Source organism: Molothrus ater, chromosome Z (genome assembly GCF_012460135.2).
Source record: "Molothrus ater isolate BHLD 08-10-18 breed brown headed cowbird chromosome Z, BPBGC_Mater_1.1, whole genome shotgun sequence".
In the NCBI taxonomy this organism is placed as follows: domain Eukaryota; kingdom Metazoa; phylum Chordata; class Aves; order Passeriformes; family Icteridae; genus Molothrus; species Molothrus ater.
Genome location: NC_050511.2, coordinates 56,585,385 through 56,602,319, shown reverse-complemented (window position 1 = coordinate 56,602,319; position 16,935 = coordinate 56,585,385). Strand labels below are relative to the sequence as shown.

General features: G+C 37.6%; 1 protein-coding gene across 1 annotated transcript in view; it reads right to left on the bottom strand.

The window, feature by feature from the left end:
- Nucleotides 1-1,975: 1,975 nt before the first annotated feature.
- DTWD2 (DTW domain containing 2) overlaps nucleotides 1,976-16,935 on the bottom strand; it is a 66,755-nt gene continuing 51,795 nt past the window's right edge. The window contains exons 5-6 of the mRNA XM_036403980.1: nucleotides 7,636-7,764; nucleotides 1,976-5,487 (exon numbers count right to left, since the gene is read on the bottom strand). Coding sequence (XP_036259873.1) covers nucleotides 5,317-5,487; nucleotides 7,636-7,764 — 300 coding nt within the window. The 3' untranslated portion in view covers nucleotides 1,976-5,316. The remainder of the gene's footprint in view (nucleotides 5,488-7,635; nucleotides 7,765-16,935) is intronic.

Sequence of the window (16,935 nt, the reverse complement as noted above, 5' to 3'; positions counted from 1 at the left end):
CTTTTATCTACGCGTTTTATATACATATATATATATGAGTCATCAATAAAAGGAAAACAAGCAACTAAAAGCAAGACTTTTTGTTTCATAGAAATTTAATTTTCCTTTTAAAACATATTTCAAAATGGTGATAAACTTCTAAAATTAAAATGCATTTTGTAAATACATTATCTATATTTCCATTCAAGTATATAAGCAGAAAATGGTTTATATATTACTAATTTGCAAAATATTTTTGTAGTTCTTTTCCACTAACACATGAAGTTGGTATGTCTTCATGTGCTTTAAGTAACTTGTATATACTCTTTAATATCTCTCTTCACTGAGAGCAAATCTTAGCATTCAAGTCCAAAAGAATCTTTCAGTTACAGCTTCTGAGGCTCTCTGTTACTGCTTCCATGGTCCCATAGGTAGAGCAATTCTGCTGCTGTTTACTGACAGAGGTACCTTCCCACATACAAAGGTAGTTAGCATCTTTTAGGAAATACAATGGAATTCAAAGAAATATTTAGTAAATATTAAACCACTAAACCAATGCAGCTAACCTAAGATATATTTCATAAACAGGAGAATCCTGATATTATGTGGAATACCAAGCCACAGTGACAAGTACTAAGCTTTATAGCAAACATACACTAACAACAGAAACAACTTTTACCTAAGTTTCTGTACTTGTTTTGGCTGTGGTAGAGTTCATTTCCTTCCACAGTGACTAATATGGGCTGTGTTTTGGATTTGTGCTGGACACAGGGTTGATAATACAGAGATGTTTTGTTATTGCTGAGCAGGGCTTACACAGAGCCAAGGCCTTTCTGCTGTTTGTACTGCCACACTGGTGAGGAAGTTGTGGGGGCATGGGAGGCCAGGAGGAGACACAGCCAGGACAGGTGATCCCAACTCGCAGATGCTTACAGGCAAAGGGATATTCCAGGCTGCATGGCATCCTGCTCAACACATAAAGCTAGTGGAAGAAGGAAGAGAGGAATGTTCAGAGTGAAAGCATTTGTATTCCCAAGTCTGTTACATGTGATGGGGCCCTGCTGTCCTGGAGATGGCTGAAAACCTGCCTGCCCACAGGAGGCAGTGAATCAGTTCTTTATTTTGCTTTGCTGTTGTGAACAACTTTTGTTTTCCCTATTTACCTGTCTTTACCTCAATCCATGAGTTTTCTTACTTTTACCCTTCCAGTTCTCTTCCCGATCCTGCTGGTGGGGTAGCAAACAAGTGGCTGCCTGGGGCTTAGCTGTTGGCTTGGGTTAAACCACAACATTCTCTCATCCTACTTAAAACACATACTCTTCTCTCCTCTTTATTTTTGTATGTTATCTGTGCCTATGAGACAAAAGTAGCAGCTCTCAGGGCTGGGAGTCTGGAAGGATTGTGAATTGGAATACAAGGAACAAACCCCATAACCAAAGCAATATGAAAGTCCCTGAAGTGCACATTTTGTAGAAGGGAGATAAGAAATGGTTGCAAAAGAACAGAAACAGTTCTGTTATTTTGGTTTTCTTCTCATTGCACCTACTAGGGGACAGAACTGGGGATGCAGCACTTGGGTGGTGTTTCAGGGTGGGAAGATGTGCATGTTTGTGTGGCACCAAACAGCAGTCAGTCACCACTGCAGAAAGACTGAAGAGGGCTCTGAAACTGAAATGCTTGAGAAATTGCCACAGCACGTTAGTCTTCATGCAGGTTTCACTGAATAACAAAGGAACCATTTTTCTTCAAATAGCATACACAAAGCTGTATCTCTTCATTAACTGATTGAAAGGTGTTAAAAAGACAGAAAAAAGGACTAGGATTTTTAATATCAGCACATGTGAACAAATTCAGTTCTGAAGAGATGCAGTGGAACATACCACGGTAAATTAGGTATTTTATTGCTTTGAGGCAGAAACAAATATATAATTTATGTGCATTCATGTATATAGACATAAAACACACAAACATCAAGAGAAAAGCATGAACCACTATCTCTTTTAAGAAGTCCAGTTTTTAATTAAATTTCAAAACAAGCAGGGAAGTTGTAGAAAATAATGCAACATAAGCAACTTTTTATCTAGTGTAGCAGTTGAGAAGAAAATCCTTGGTCTTAAAATAATTTTTGCCTCTTTTGAAGTCACTTGAAGTTTCCTTTTTATCTCAAGAAAAACTAATAAAAGAGTAATTTATTGGTAGTATGGGTTATGAAGCAACAAAAGTACAATGTTGAAGAAAAATACATTTATGTTTGTCCTGAGCATCTCTTTAATAAGAAAGCATTCTAAACAAAAGGGGAGGTGTAGTTTGTGCTCTTATTTTATAACATTTCCATCCTTGTCTTTTTTCATAGACTTACTATGAAAATATGGTGTTCACCTCTGAAAAACATTTGCATGTGTTCAAAAGCCTGCTATCCATGCCACCAATTTCCCAACACATAAGGCTGAGGCACACAGAAAGCAGATTTCCTTTTGGTAGCAATATTCGGAGTACAAAGTGGACAAGGACAAAGGACCAAACATGAGAAGCAAATACATTCCTTCATTTTTAATCAATATCTTGTTAGACTGGTGGGTTTCACTCATTAATCTTTTGGTAAGGGAAAAATGAAACGGATTTACCATTCCAGCAAAGTAAAATTGCAAATTAAATTTATTCTAATGAAATTGCTTACAAAGAATGCTACTTCATCATCACACATAGCTTCTGTCAAGAGAGTTTGGACTTCAGAGTATTCATTTCTTTGAGGTAATGTATTTATTGGCAAATTCTGAATCCAAAAGACCTGAAAACAAACTTTCTAAATTTTTCCTCTTACACTGTGCGTATTTTCAAAATCATGCAAATTCCACCTAAAAAGTACTGTATTTTGTGTCTAATAGCTTCAAACAAATCTGAAACTGAACTTCATGTGACTGCTGTGCTGCACTTAAGTGTTCATTACATTATAACTGAGCTGGGACATACAAAAAACCTCAAAAAATTAAAATGCCTGGAGGTTTGCAATACATTGTTTTTAATTTTTTCAGTAACTGTTGCATATTGATTGATCTGGTATTGTACAACAGAGGAAATTAACAATTAAAAGCTTCCATGCATCCAGCATGGAAGATCCTACAAGATCCTGTTACCCACAGGAGCAAAATTAAAAGACCAAGAGGAATCAACAAAGTGAAAAAGTGCTTTCTGTAGGCCGTGCAGAATTTGTCCATTGCTGAAAAACATGAAAACTCTGCACAGATTCCACACAGAAGAGTATTTAATGTAGGATTATAACTCAATTAAGGCAACTATTTCTCTGATCCTGTAATTCTAAGGCATTTTGCAGATGGCTATGAATCCCAGCTGTAATACAAATTTCTTTCTGTTCTCTATAATATAAACTCACATATTATGTAAAGACACATTAAATCTTCTGCCTAGTAAAATAAACTTCAAAATGTAAGTCAAAAGATACACTGCCTCTGGAGATGAATTTAAAATAAGGTAAATTAAATTAACATATACAACATTATATGCAAACATCATCCATGTATGTAAATATGGCATGAACAATAAAGCTTAATTGATACCCATGTTTACCATGTCCCAGGGCATAGGGAAGGAAGATTACAAGTCCAGCAGGTAAGTGGACACAGCATCCCACACAAGGCTGTGCACACAAATTACACAAGACTACAACTTCAGACTCCAAGTTAGCCTGGCGACTGGTGTGCTACAGGAATAAACATGCCCTTGCTCTGTTCCAATGTGAACAAAAGTGCATCTATGCTATCATTAATCATATGAGACTGGTTTGCTTCAGATTTGTCAAAACTAATTCAGCTTTGCTGAATTTAGTGACAGATACCGGATTTATCTAGACCGGGAGAAGAGGAAAAGGTTATATAAGCTTTGCTCACATAGCCAGACAAATTATATTGTTTATCCATGCCTAAACAAAAGGTCACTATTAGCTCAGGGTTAACTAAAACTTCTTAGCTAATCTCTGACCTAATTTTGACCTCCCTTATTAATTGCAGAAAAGCTTTCAGTTAGTTATGCTTACACATCCCCTCATCCAACCCCCACCCCATTCCTGTAGTTTCTTATCTTACAAATCATAAATTAAAGACAAAATATCTTTTTCTAATACTAATTAGTACCCAATTAGCTTCATGTTGTTACCTAGAGGGGAACTGACAGTAAAGACAAACATTAAGCATTTTAATCTCTTAAATGCAGGAGACATCTATGTAGAGGAAAGGAGTATCAGAACCTTTACTTCACTTTACTTTTCCCTCCAGATCATAAAATATTATTTCAGAAAGCCTGTAAAAATACCCAATTCTTCTGCTTCTAGCAATTCCCATTAGAAAGAAGTACACTTATATCACTGTTAGAAGTGAAAAACTAAACACATGAAGCCTAGAGGATCTATAATTATGTTAGTTGGCTGTACCCAGACATAATCATTTGTCATTGCATCATAATTCTTACAGACCAGTTTACACTGGGCTTGTTTAATTCCTTTAGTAGCATAATCATTGTATGTCAGAGTATGAGTATGATGTATTTACATCCACAACATCTCCCCATCTGTGGAAGACTAATTTTTGCTCAAGTAAAAGCAAAGCATCTGAGTTATAATTCCAAAAATCACGATTTCTACTTTTATTTTTGTAAGTCAGAATTGTTCAATTTCTTGTAAAAATATATGCATACTTAATTTAAAAATTAAGTCTGGGAGAAACTAAACCTGGCTGCATTGTAAAAAATATGTAAATTTACAAAAAGGAGTTCTAATTATAGAAGAAATAAAAATCTCAAAGTTAGAAAGAAGTGTTCAAATAACATGCCTTATGTTCATCTGAACTAAAGAATATCGGGAATTATGCTTTTAAAGTCTACTCTAGTTAGATAATGAAGCTAAAAAGCTCAGTAGTAATTCAACATTATTCTAACTGCTGAGGCCTTACCATTCCATCACATCCATATTCATATTTCTTGTCTTTTTGTACTGGTAAAAGCCTCTCCAAAATAAATTCATCCAGTCATACTGAGGATCATATCTGACACCCAAGCGATAACATAAGTCTAAATTAAGTTCAGTTTTCTTCCTCTTCTCTACAGGAAATGAGAATGCTCCTCCATCATCTGAACAAAGGCACCTGGGTTACTGCATAAATAAAAAAGCTCATCCATTACTGTTTGTCACACTGGTAGATAAACTCTTGCCTAAGAAGGACCTAAAAGTTCTTTTATTAGAGTATAGTCAACTGTTTGGATCAAATCCAGATTCATATTCATTTGCTAGCTGCAAATAAACCCCTCTGTACAGTCAGTACAGCTTTCTTATATTTTAATATTATTCACTAGAAGCTCCATTCTTCTGAGTTTGCGTTTATTCTTTGGCATGGGCTTGTCATATAAGCCATTTTTGAGAAGATGTTCCTTGCTGTGATGGATCTGGGCACCATGCTGAAGTTGGAAAGAGCATAAAGCTTGAAGTGGATGGAGTATAGTCTGCAGAAACATGAAGGGGTGGGGGACAAAAGAACTCCAAGCTTTTAGAAAGGTATTTTAGAGACATCAATTATTATCATTTTTTTAATTCAATGACTACTTAAAAATGCTAATAAAATACAAATTGGACGATAAATGCTGTTAAAGTATACCCTTTGGAGACACAAAAGGTGGACCTGAACAGAAGATGTACTGAAAAGAATCGCAGAGCAGTCATATACAACCTTCATGGTGCCATCCCTCACTCCTTCCTTTGGAACCACTCAATCTTGACTTCAGCCCTAGCCACATTACTGTAAGTTATGGCTTTGAGCTGACCTCAGCAATGGACTACAATCAATTACTGTGGCTCGGTCAACAAGCTGCAATAGAATAAGTCACAATAACTAAGCTGCTTGGGCTTGCACAAAAATCTCTTGAGGCAGGGTTTTAGGAAGAGAGGAGGGACTCATGATCAAGGTACCTGGACTGCAATCCTGGAGACACAACTGTGTCCATGCTTCTGCCCAGAGATATTGCATAGGATTAATGAAACCACACAAACCAAATGTATCTCAAGTGGTCCCTAACTGTAGACTCTTCATTTTCTGGTTGCCTGGCTAAGTCAGGGGGGCCCCATGTGCAGATGTAAAGGTGTAAAGCAATCACATGTGTAACTGCAGTCAGCAGGAGCTGAGATTCTACTGAGAAAAATATGACTCTAAGAGCACACCGGAAAATTAAGTGACATACTGGGTACCAAACCAGCACGTTTTTAATTTCCATGGCTCCCAACTTCAGTTCACTGTCTCATATGCTGGGAATAGCACTCAGTTCAGAGATGGTATAAAAAATGCATTAATGTAGCTCTTGGCTACTGCAATGCTTAGAGAAAACAGAAATTTTGTCTTTGAAAAGTAGGCTGGGCCAATTCTCAGTGGTAGGGGTGAATCAGAATATAAGACTGGTAACTATAGACATTAACTAAGCATTCACTGTAAGACAGAAGTTCTAGCAAAGGAAAAATATGTTGTCCTAGCACAACAAAGGACAAGGTAAATATAAAACCCCACATATATACACAAGTTTCTTGAAAACCATCTTTACTTGGAGTTCCAATTTCTGAGCCTTATTTTCTTGTGTGTCTATACACTTTGTCCAAATCTGGGTTTTATATCCAATTAATTTAATATTAAGGTGAGTCTAGTGTCACAGAGGCAGACACAGAGATGGCATACTATATATTATGCCAGCTGCAGGAGCAATTTTTGACCTGGGCACTTTTTTTAATAGGCAGATGTTTCATACCTAATATATGAAAATATTAGCTAGCTGATGGAGAGCAGTATGAGCACTCCAGGGTGAAGAAGAGCATGTAGGGGTACATGGATGGGCTTTAAATCTTTTTTCACAGATCATTCACTACTGAATTCTGGGCACACAGTTGAATTGCAGACTTGGCTCAGTGGTGTAAAAGTACTTGTAGGTGTTTTTCAGAGGGCTTATTAAATTGATATTACTAATGTCAGCAACAAAAGATTAAGAAGGACATTTTCTTAATGATCTCTTCCATCACAGACTAGTGGGATCACAATTTACAAGGAAAGGCTAATGTCCAATTAGTATTCTCTGACCTGGGATAAACTTAAACTCAAGAACTATTAAGTCCCAAATTCCTCCAGTGACATGTAAGAGTTGTGAGTGAGCTGGTAGGCAGACATAACCCAGTGGGTTACATTCCGTGACTGAGGAATGCAGGAGATCATAAGACATGGTTTAAAAAAGCATTTAATCTTCAAGATAGCTGTAAGGGGGAATTCAGATCATCTCTGCTGTCTTGTTTTTGGAGAAAACAATTTACCTCTTTCCATGCAGTAACATACCTTATCTCCTGTCACAAAATGAATTAGGTTTTTCAGAGTTAAAGATCACTTTGTTGTGTTCACTGTTGGAGCACAACGTGAAAGAGTCACAGCAATTTGAACACTCCAGAGTTAATAAATGAAAAATTGTATCCATTGCTGCATTCCTGTTTTAGTTGGCTATGCAACAAAACTATTACAACTGTCATTAAGATTTTAACTGTCAAGTTTTACATTAATAGCTAAGTACCTTCACTGCCCCTGTACCATTCATAAAAGAAAAATTCAGGTATTTAAGTTTACATACCTCTTGTATACTCTTATTTTTTTCCAGGATGGAAAGAGCAACAGCTGCACATTCAAGAGTAGACAGACAGGTGTTTGTTGGTTGTGTACGAATTACATATTGACTGGAAATACTGGGTTTTAACTGCACCTGAAAAATAGCAAACTCTAGTAAAATAAACGGGCCAGGATAACACATGAGATAGCTATTCTCTACACCGAGCAAAACACATCCCCTTTCCCTCTGTGTTCACTCATCTTCTTTTCTTTTTGCTTTTTGGTCTTCCAAATGCCATTGCCATGCTACTGTTCAGTGTAATACACATGAGTCACCATCACAAATAAAAACTGCGCAACTGTAACTGTATAATTGTGCAAAGGAAATGCAATTTTTTGTTAGAGAAAGACTAAGTGAAATTTCAGCAACTGATTTCAATTGCTGTATATATATGCTATAACAAAAATAGATTTATTCACTTATGCTTTTTTTTATTACTCTAAACACACAAAAACATGCAAGCTACAACGGCCATATAGTCATTAACATTTTCTATCTTGGCAAAATATTATTTGTCAAAGTTCTGAATCTCAGACTTCTAGAAACTATTTATTCACATAACAAATTAGGCTAATTAGATTAATTAGAACTATTTATTTAACAAAATCCTGTCTGAAAATAATTTACTGGCTCTACCTGAAGTGATAAACACTTTACACTATCTTGAAAATTAAAGGATTTTAAGAAAAGGAAATTTAATTCAACCAATAGCTCCAAAAGCTTTTACCAAGCTTTTAAAAAGTGGTTGAAACAACACCCACTTTACACTACTTGACTCTGTGTGAAAATTCAGATATTATTCCTGTATTCCTAAGATTTCCATCTCCACATATATCTAAAATGCAATTTGCAAAACAAATAATATTTTAGCAATATTGTCAATATTCTTAATCAAAAATTCTCAGTTCTTTTTCCAACAACATTGTAGTGCAATACAAAAAACCCAGACATATGGTTATAAAAGAGTAAGTTAATTTTCTTTTTTTTTAAACTCATCCCATGAATGAGTCTTTTATTTGTCTTTTATTTTTCTGCTTCTTGAAAAAATGTGTGAGTGATCCCCCATGGCCATAATATTGTTCCCATTTTGCCTGCCAGCAGTCTTTCACCATTCCTCACTTTATTCAGTACTTTCCTCCTCCACTTTTCTTGTTTTTCCTTTTATTTGAAATATTTTATTTTCCTTCATCTCTCTTACAAGCAATTTTACCCATGCCTTAAAGTTCAAGGTATCCCATTTATAAAAGGAGAAATTCCAGACTGCTGAAGAGACATAAATAAGTCAGATGAAATTCCACTGCCTTACTTATCCCAATTTAAATGAAATTTAAAATAGTAAAATAAAAAAAAGGAAACAATAAAAGAGCAAAAGGCATTCTGGAAAGCACAAGCAAGTTAGCTATAAAAAGTCAATTTACTCAAATATAGAAAAATTAAGCTTTTCTTGCCTATCTTCTTCAATTTGGCATGGAAAAACCAGAAAAGAATAAAATTACTTCAGAGGAAGAAAAAATGTAGAATGTAGACATCAGTGTAGATAATGAAAAGAAAAAGAAGATAGTATTTTCATTTTGGTTTTATGCCTTCTCTCTGTGACCATGTCACAGAGTTAGTTAATTGAAGTATACAGAAAACTATGCTGGAAGAAGTAGGGACCACTTAGAAACTTCTACCTAGGTATCAAAAAACAGAGTGAACTCAGTCCATCACTTCTCCAACACATGTCTTGAGCAGCAAAGCAGACATATATTCACATCTTTTTCTCAACAGCTGACAGCTACATTCTTCATGGAGTACATCTCCAGAGGCTAAAACCACCTGATGGAGCACCTGCAGGCCCACTGGTTTGCCCCTCCCTTGGACAGCGCCATGAGGGTTTTTTTCCTAGGAGTCAGGAATAGTTCTGTTTGCTGCTTTCTATACTTCATTCCTTGGTCTCATGCTGAAAAACACTTGAAATAATCAACATTCCAGAGAAAGAAAACCTATCAATGATTGCACACAACTTCTATAAAGAAAAGGGGCCTGTACACTGCCACACAACCACGGAGCCAAAATGTGTGTAACTGCAGCTCTCAAACAACTGGCAAGGCACAAAAGGCAACTTTCTAGTACTGACAGCAACAGCAGCAGCAACAAGTTTCTTCTTTCCTGAGTAGAAAGAGAAAGGATGGAAACAAGTGTCCCCATCCATTTTTCTGAAAAATTACAATTTCCTTGGGATAAGATTAAAATACCATAGAGTGGTGGAGATCAGAGGAAGAATATGTGATCAAGACAACTGCCAGCTACAATTTTGTCTCTTAGGCTTCTTTCAGCATGCATTTTACCCTACTCTTTAAAGCAGCACAATCTAAATAAATCATCCCTAGTCACCTAAATACAGTAAGGGTAGTCTTTGTCTACTGCAAATTGGACAGATTCATCAAAGCTCCCATCTGAAACTAGATACATTTACTGAACCAATAAAACATACAATACTCCACCCACTCAGAGCATAAACTCTGAATGGTAAAACAAAGCAGAAACAATACAGAAACCAAAACAAATTACCATAGTTACTAAATATTTCAGACACAGGAAGATATCTTCTTGGAAAAAATGCCTAGACATATGAAATATTTACTTGTCCTCAGACTTGATTGGGTAGGAAGATGACTTATTTAATTTTTCCCCAAGAGGTCTAAACTTGCACTGCCTTTTGCGCAGTTAATAGTTTCAGATGCTGTATTGCAACAATCTCATCCAAGTTTCTGCATTATCTCTGTGCATTAATTCTTTATCTGTCACCTGTGTCTCTCAAATCCAGCTGAACAAATTTAGTTCAAATTTACAGAAATATTCATACAGTTAATTTAAGACAAAATCAGACTGTCTGCCTCCTACACCAGACTTCAATATCTCGGTTCAAAATGAGTATACAAAAATACCCTGTTTAAGTACACTTCAAAATAATAATTATGACATTTTAGAAGTGCTTCTCCATAAAAAGACAGATACCACAATACAACAACTTGTTTGTTTTTGCTTCAAAGTAATTTGGAGATCATATGTACACTTTGGAATAATATCAATTTCTATCAAAATACAGAAATGACAAGTTGAAAAAACAGCAGCCAGATTAATATTGCTCACAAAAATAACAAGAAAGAAGATGGAAACTATCTCAGCCAACTCAAACTAGAGAGAAATTTAGATAATCTGAATGCAATTACTCACTGGAATTCAGCCAAGACACTGAAATTAGTGTATCTGCTCTCTGTAAGTGTGAAGGAGTTTGGGGACTTAATTTCCCAGCCATCAGAAGTAGGAAGCAACACATAAAATAAAGTTTCATTTCTATCGGTAACTGAAGACTCCTGCTTCAAAAGCCTGAATTTCAGCAAATCTCACAAACTGTTACACTAACTTAACTCTGCTTATCTGCCAATGCACCATTTCCTCAGCAAATGCTACAGCCTTTGAGCATTTACAAAGGATTTGAACCACAGAAAAAATTGTGACCCTTCAGTGTTTCTTGGGGCAGAGTTTTTCTTCCTGAGCCTTCCTTGAACATGCTCCAGGCAACTAAAGACCCAGCTGATCTTGTTCAGCTGTTCAAAATTGATAGGAGCAAAAGTGTTGCCTTGATGGGGTCAAAGACCTGCTGTTTGAAATTTTAAAAATTTAAGTCAGTAAAAACAGGAAACCGATTTCTGCTTTTATGTTAAATAATAGAACTGGAGGTCTAGCAGAAAGCTCTAAGTCCTCTCCTTAATATCAGAATCTTTTTATCTTTTCTGTGTTAATTTCTTCATCATTACTCTTACCAGCTTTATCCTCACCAGCTTTACTCTCCAAGAGAACCCAACATTATGCAAAATTATACTTGAAAAATAATACATCACCGAGAATTCAAAAAAGTTAGTACATCTGTCTCACAGGGCACACTAAACAATTCTTGCCTGTTCTACAGGCATCTCAAAAAAGGCAGAGGCATAATATATTTTTCTGTGGCTTCTATAAAAAACTTAATACTTAAGATCCCTTCCTCTTTATGTTGATAGTGTCTTTTGAAAATCTGAATGTCAGCTTGGAAATTAATTTGCTTAACTTTTCAAGAATGAAGGAAGAAAGTACCATCTGTCCTCCTGCTTAACATAGGCACTAGTTACTCATATTAATAAATATTAATATGAGTAACTAGTGGTTATTTATTAATAACCACTATTTATTAATATGGACATATTAATAAATACCTTTCAGAAAAAAAATAGCCATTTCTTTAAACTACCTCAAAAGGCACCAGAAAAAACCTCAGAAAGAGTACAATCACATCTTGCTATCTTGTCCATCCTACTAGAACCTAACAAAAAATTGCTTTCAAGGTGCTTAAGGCAGTAAGAGCATTCTCTGGAAGCTACTGCAAAAACAACCTCAGACAAAGGATGGGTGACAGGCAGGGGAAGATCTTTCACTCAGTATCCACCTTGCACAAGCACCTTTTACCTGTAAGCAAAAACAGTTTTCCGTATCTTACAGAAATTTCATGCAGTTAGTAAAATTAACTTTGTGCTGGAGAAGACAGGCTGAGTAAATTTAGTCTCAGCAGGCTACTGAAATTTAAATCAAGAATATAAATAAATTATCTTGTTCAAAACCCTGGCTTTAATTTAAAGTGACATCTTAAGAGCACTCTCTTTCTAAAATACTGGAGGGAATAACTGCCATGCAACTGTCATAAAGGACAGCCTGAAAAAGTAGATACCTGTCACAAAACCCTCAATCCACGAGGGCATGACTTTAAAGACTTTGATGACTGGAAAAAGGGAAACATAAGCTCCATTTTTGAAAATGGAAAGCAGAAGATCTAGGGATCTACAGAGAAGTCTCATCTGCCAGACAAGCTTATGAAGCAGATTCTCCTGGAAACCATGCTAAGACACATGGAAAACAAAGAGGTACTGGAAAGAGCCAGCATGGCTTTACAGAGGGGAAATCTTGTCTTCTGTGATGGAGCTATTGGTGGATAAGGGAGCACTGGTGGATAAGGGCAGAGCAATTGACACTGTCTACCTGTACTTATGCAAAGCTTTGGACACTGTTTCACAGGACATCCTTGCCTCTAAATTGGAGACACATAGTAATGACAGGACAAGGAGTAATGGGTACACTGAAAGAGGGAAACTTACGCTAGATATTGGGAAGAAATTTTTACTGTGAGGGTGGTGAGACACTGGAACAGGTTGCCTAAGAATGGGTTGTAGCCATTAGTCCTTGTCCTGTCATTACAGTTCCTGATGAAGGGTCCCTCTCCAGCTTCCCTGCAGCCCCCTTCAGATCCTGCAAGGTTGCCATGAGGTGACACAACCTCCCCTTCTCCAGGCTGGACATCCCCAACTGTCTCAGCCTGGCATTGTAGGGGATGTGCTCCAGTCTGTTTATTGACTTCATGTCCCTCCTCTGGACTTGCTCCTACAGTTCCATGTAGGAGCAAGTTGAGGACACCAGAACTGGACACAGCCCTGCCATGGGGTCTCACCACAGCAGAGCAGAGCGGAGCAGAGCGGAGCAGAGCAGAGCAGAGCAGAGCAGAGCAGAGGGGCAGAATCCCCTCCCTCGCCCTGCTGGCCACGCTGCTTTTGGCACAGCCCAGGGCACGTCTGGCTTTGTGGGCTGTGAGCACACACTGCTGGCCCATGTGGAGTTTTCCATCTGCCATCCCCGCCAAGTCCTGCCCCACAGGGCTGTTCCCAATAACTTCTCTTCCCAACCTGTGGGTGTGTCGGGGGTTGCCATGACCCGGGTGTAGTGCACTTGCACTTTGTTGAACATCTTGATGTTCCCACAGTTCCACTTTCCAAGCCTGTCCAAGGTCCTTCTGGCTGGCATCCCTTGCCTTGGGCATGTCCCTGCCCCACACAGTATGGTATCATCAGGGAGCTTGGTGAGGGTGCTCTCAATGCCACTGTCCCTGTCACCAGAAAAGGTGTTGAACAGTATCAGCCCCAGTATCAGCCCTGAGGGACATGTATAATCCCCTTCGTTTCCTGTATGAATATTTACAAACATAAGAAGCAAAAAAACCCCAAAAGAAAAGAAAAAAACAAAACAAAACAAAACAAAACAAAAAAAAAAAAAAACAAAAAAAAAAAAAAAAAAAACAAAAAAAGGCAAGAAACAAAAAACCACCACCAACCAGGAGGCCTTGCCATCCTTAAAGGAAGCTAAATAGTAAATAGATTGGCCTTCAGTGAAAACAGGTAACTGAAATAAAGTCCAAGTGCACATGAGCTGCAGCTCTAACCCAAAAGGAACAGTTTTACCTCCTGTAAAAGAACACAGCATGAAGCAGATAAAAATGTCAAAAAAACGAAGAGCTAACAGACAGTAAAAGTGTAAGGAAAGGAAAATATTCACAGGTAAGACTTTAGAGAAGATAGAACTGACCTAGGAATATCTGGACTATATATTCTGTAAAAAAATAATTGAAATACCATCTGGTTATGGTCTCAGTTTCTGTAATTGCACAATTTGACCTACAACTAAGGAAATAAATAATTTAATACTGCCATTAAGTTATGGAAAAATAATTATATTTAAGTACATGTCATATAGGCTATTCATGCCACTTTGTAAAATGACTATGCATTTCCAGTTAATTTCCAGGCACTGTATTTTTTTATATTTGGAGAAGAAAAAATCTAGAAATTATTTCTGGTAATATCTCTCTTGCTCTGCTTACATTTAAAAAATTAATGTCAGCCAACAGTTCAATATTTTATGCAGCACTATTCTTTTAATAATTAATAAAAGAGGAAAGTGTGGCAAGTAAATTCAGTCAGTGTGAAGAGTATGAACGTAGAGAATGGGGCCATGAAATGAAGAAAGAAAAATTAATTAATTGTATTGTTACAGCCATTTAACTATAATTACCTGCAAATATCAGAAAATTGAAAATGAAAATTAAATACCTCAGTGTCAAAATGTAGCATCAATGCAATGATACTGTTCTTTGGAACCTACCAATTATTTTTGCTTTGTGTAATTTCTTGTTTTCTTACTGTATGGGAAGAGCAGTAGGCACTTCCTTGGACAGAGGAAAAGCAGCAGAAGAAGAAGGGAACATGAAAAGAAAGAGTAAAAGAATAAAAAAATCTTCAATTAATGTAGCTATTGGAAAGCAAATTTAATCAAAATTAAATATATTTCCAGTTTACTTTTTACAAAATGTTCTTATCCCATGAGAATATGGGTATAATGGTACAAAATTTGCAAATGCTCCTGAATTGTTCTAGCACGTGGATATTCAGACATCTTTCGAAGGGTTTGACAACAATTATGAGACAAAAGGAAAAGAAAAAAAGCTTCTGCCCAAGTGTGAGGAATCAATTCAATTTTGTTATGCCTCAACAATGGTTGTCAGAGGCATGTAGGAGAGGGGTTGCACAAGTCCAGGAGGGCGCTAGGAGAAGATGGAGGAAAGCCTTGTCTCTGGGGAGACTCCACTTGGCAACCATTTCATGTCTCACATGGTGCAGGCAGTCAGCAGGGGAACACCACAGACACTGTACCCCAGAGACGCTCTCCAGTCAGGTGACAAAAGGTCTCTGCCAATGGACTGCCCTGGGACATTGGGCCAATGGTCTTCTGTCAGCAGGTGGACTTTGGGAGGAGCCAGGGCATAAAAAGTAACTGCACAAGAAGCTCTGGGGGACTGTTCTGTTCTTTGCCTTTTGTCTCCCTGGGGGGCTTTTCAAACACGATTTTTGAGTGTGGGCTGTTGGCTTGGGGCTGTCCTTTTGCTTTTGAAGCTTGGTGATTCAAAGGGCTTTTTTGAGACTTGCTTTTTGAGACTTGCTTGTCAAAACTTGCTTTTGAGTCGAGGCGTTTTGAGCCTTACACTTTTGCCCTGGCCCCAGCCTTTTGGCTCTCCTGTCCTCGCTAGCTCTTGCTCGCTTTCGCATCTGCCCTGCCTCCCTGTGCCCTTGACCAGCGCCCTGCCTGCTTCACCTCTGTGTCCCTGCTGAGCCACCTGTGTCCAACCCAGCCTGCCTCCGAGCCTGCCCACAACTGTGATCCTCACCGTGACTCTGTCCAGGTTTCTGGACCTTCTCCCTTGTGAGCACCCCTCCCCTTGTGTCTGGTTGCCCATCGCCACAGTAGCCGTCCACAGCCCGTGCCTCATGGACATAGACAGCACTCCCTGACCTCTGGTGGTAATGCTCTCTCCTTCCCTCTGTCTGTTCTCCCTCTATCCCATTTTTCTTCCTCTTGCTCTGTCTTCTGTAGCCCTCTTTAGTAGAGTAACTCCTTTTTATCTTGCTCTCTCATTACCAATAAATGGTTCACAGATGCAATGTTTGCCCTGCTTTGCTTAATTTTGTTCCCAACCATCATTATTAAAAGAACTCCTCACAGTTCCTCACAGTGGAACACAACACCAAGAATAAAGAAGCATACACATCTGACATCTGGTAAATCATCTCACACCTTTCAGTCACAAAGAAAATGTCATTGTATTGAGAGGTAATAAATACATATTTACCAGAAAAATGTCAATGACTAATGTCATTCAAATTAACCTAAATGTCACATGGACAGAATACTGTTGATTGCTCAGCATCATATCTCAACTATGCCTACAATCCTGACCCAAAATAATTCCCAGTTCTCTCTCTTTGATCTCAGTTTTCTTAAACAGCAATTTCTAACAGTCCTAGCATAAAACATTTTGTTGTCTTGAGTTCAATTTTTTTTTTTTTTTTTATGTTTTGGTTGTAATAAGACAGCAATTAAAAACTTAACACATCAAACATTTCACAATATGTAACAGCTGTTAATCATTATGTTTATCTTACAAGTCATCATACACAGGATAGGTTATGAACTACTTACTTAATGAAAACAAGTTTTCTTGCTACAGTAAAAATTGCACAGTTGGAGAAAAACCAATATAATGGACAAACAAAAATTTACTGCCAAGGCTCACAGGGCCTCCTTCACCCTAAGGACAACTGGGCTACCCTGTGGGATTATTAGTAAAATCACTATTAGTACACACTACTGTCATATACAGATAGATAAGAAATGTGCTTGGAACAAGTCAGTGAAAGTGCAGTGTTTTTCTTCCATGAGTACGGATGGATAGTTGGTTGAATCCATACTTTCCAGGACCAGCCTTACTACAGTTTTCCCTGCTGCAACCATTGTGGCTGGTCTTTGTTGCCTTGGCTTCTGATTTGTCTCCTGCCCACCTGCACTTTTTATTCATGATCATACTTC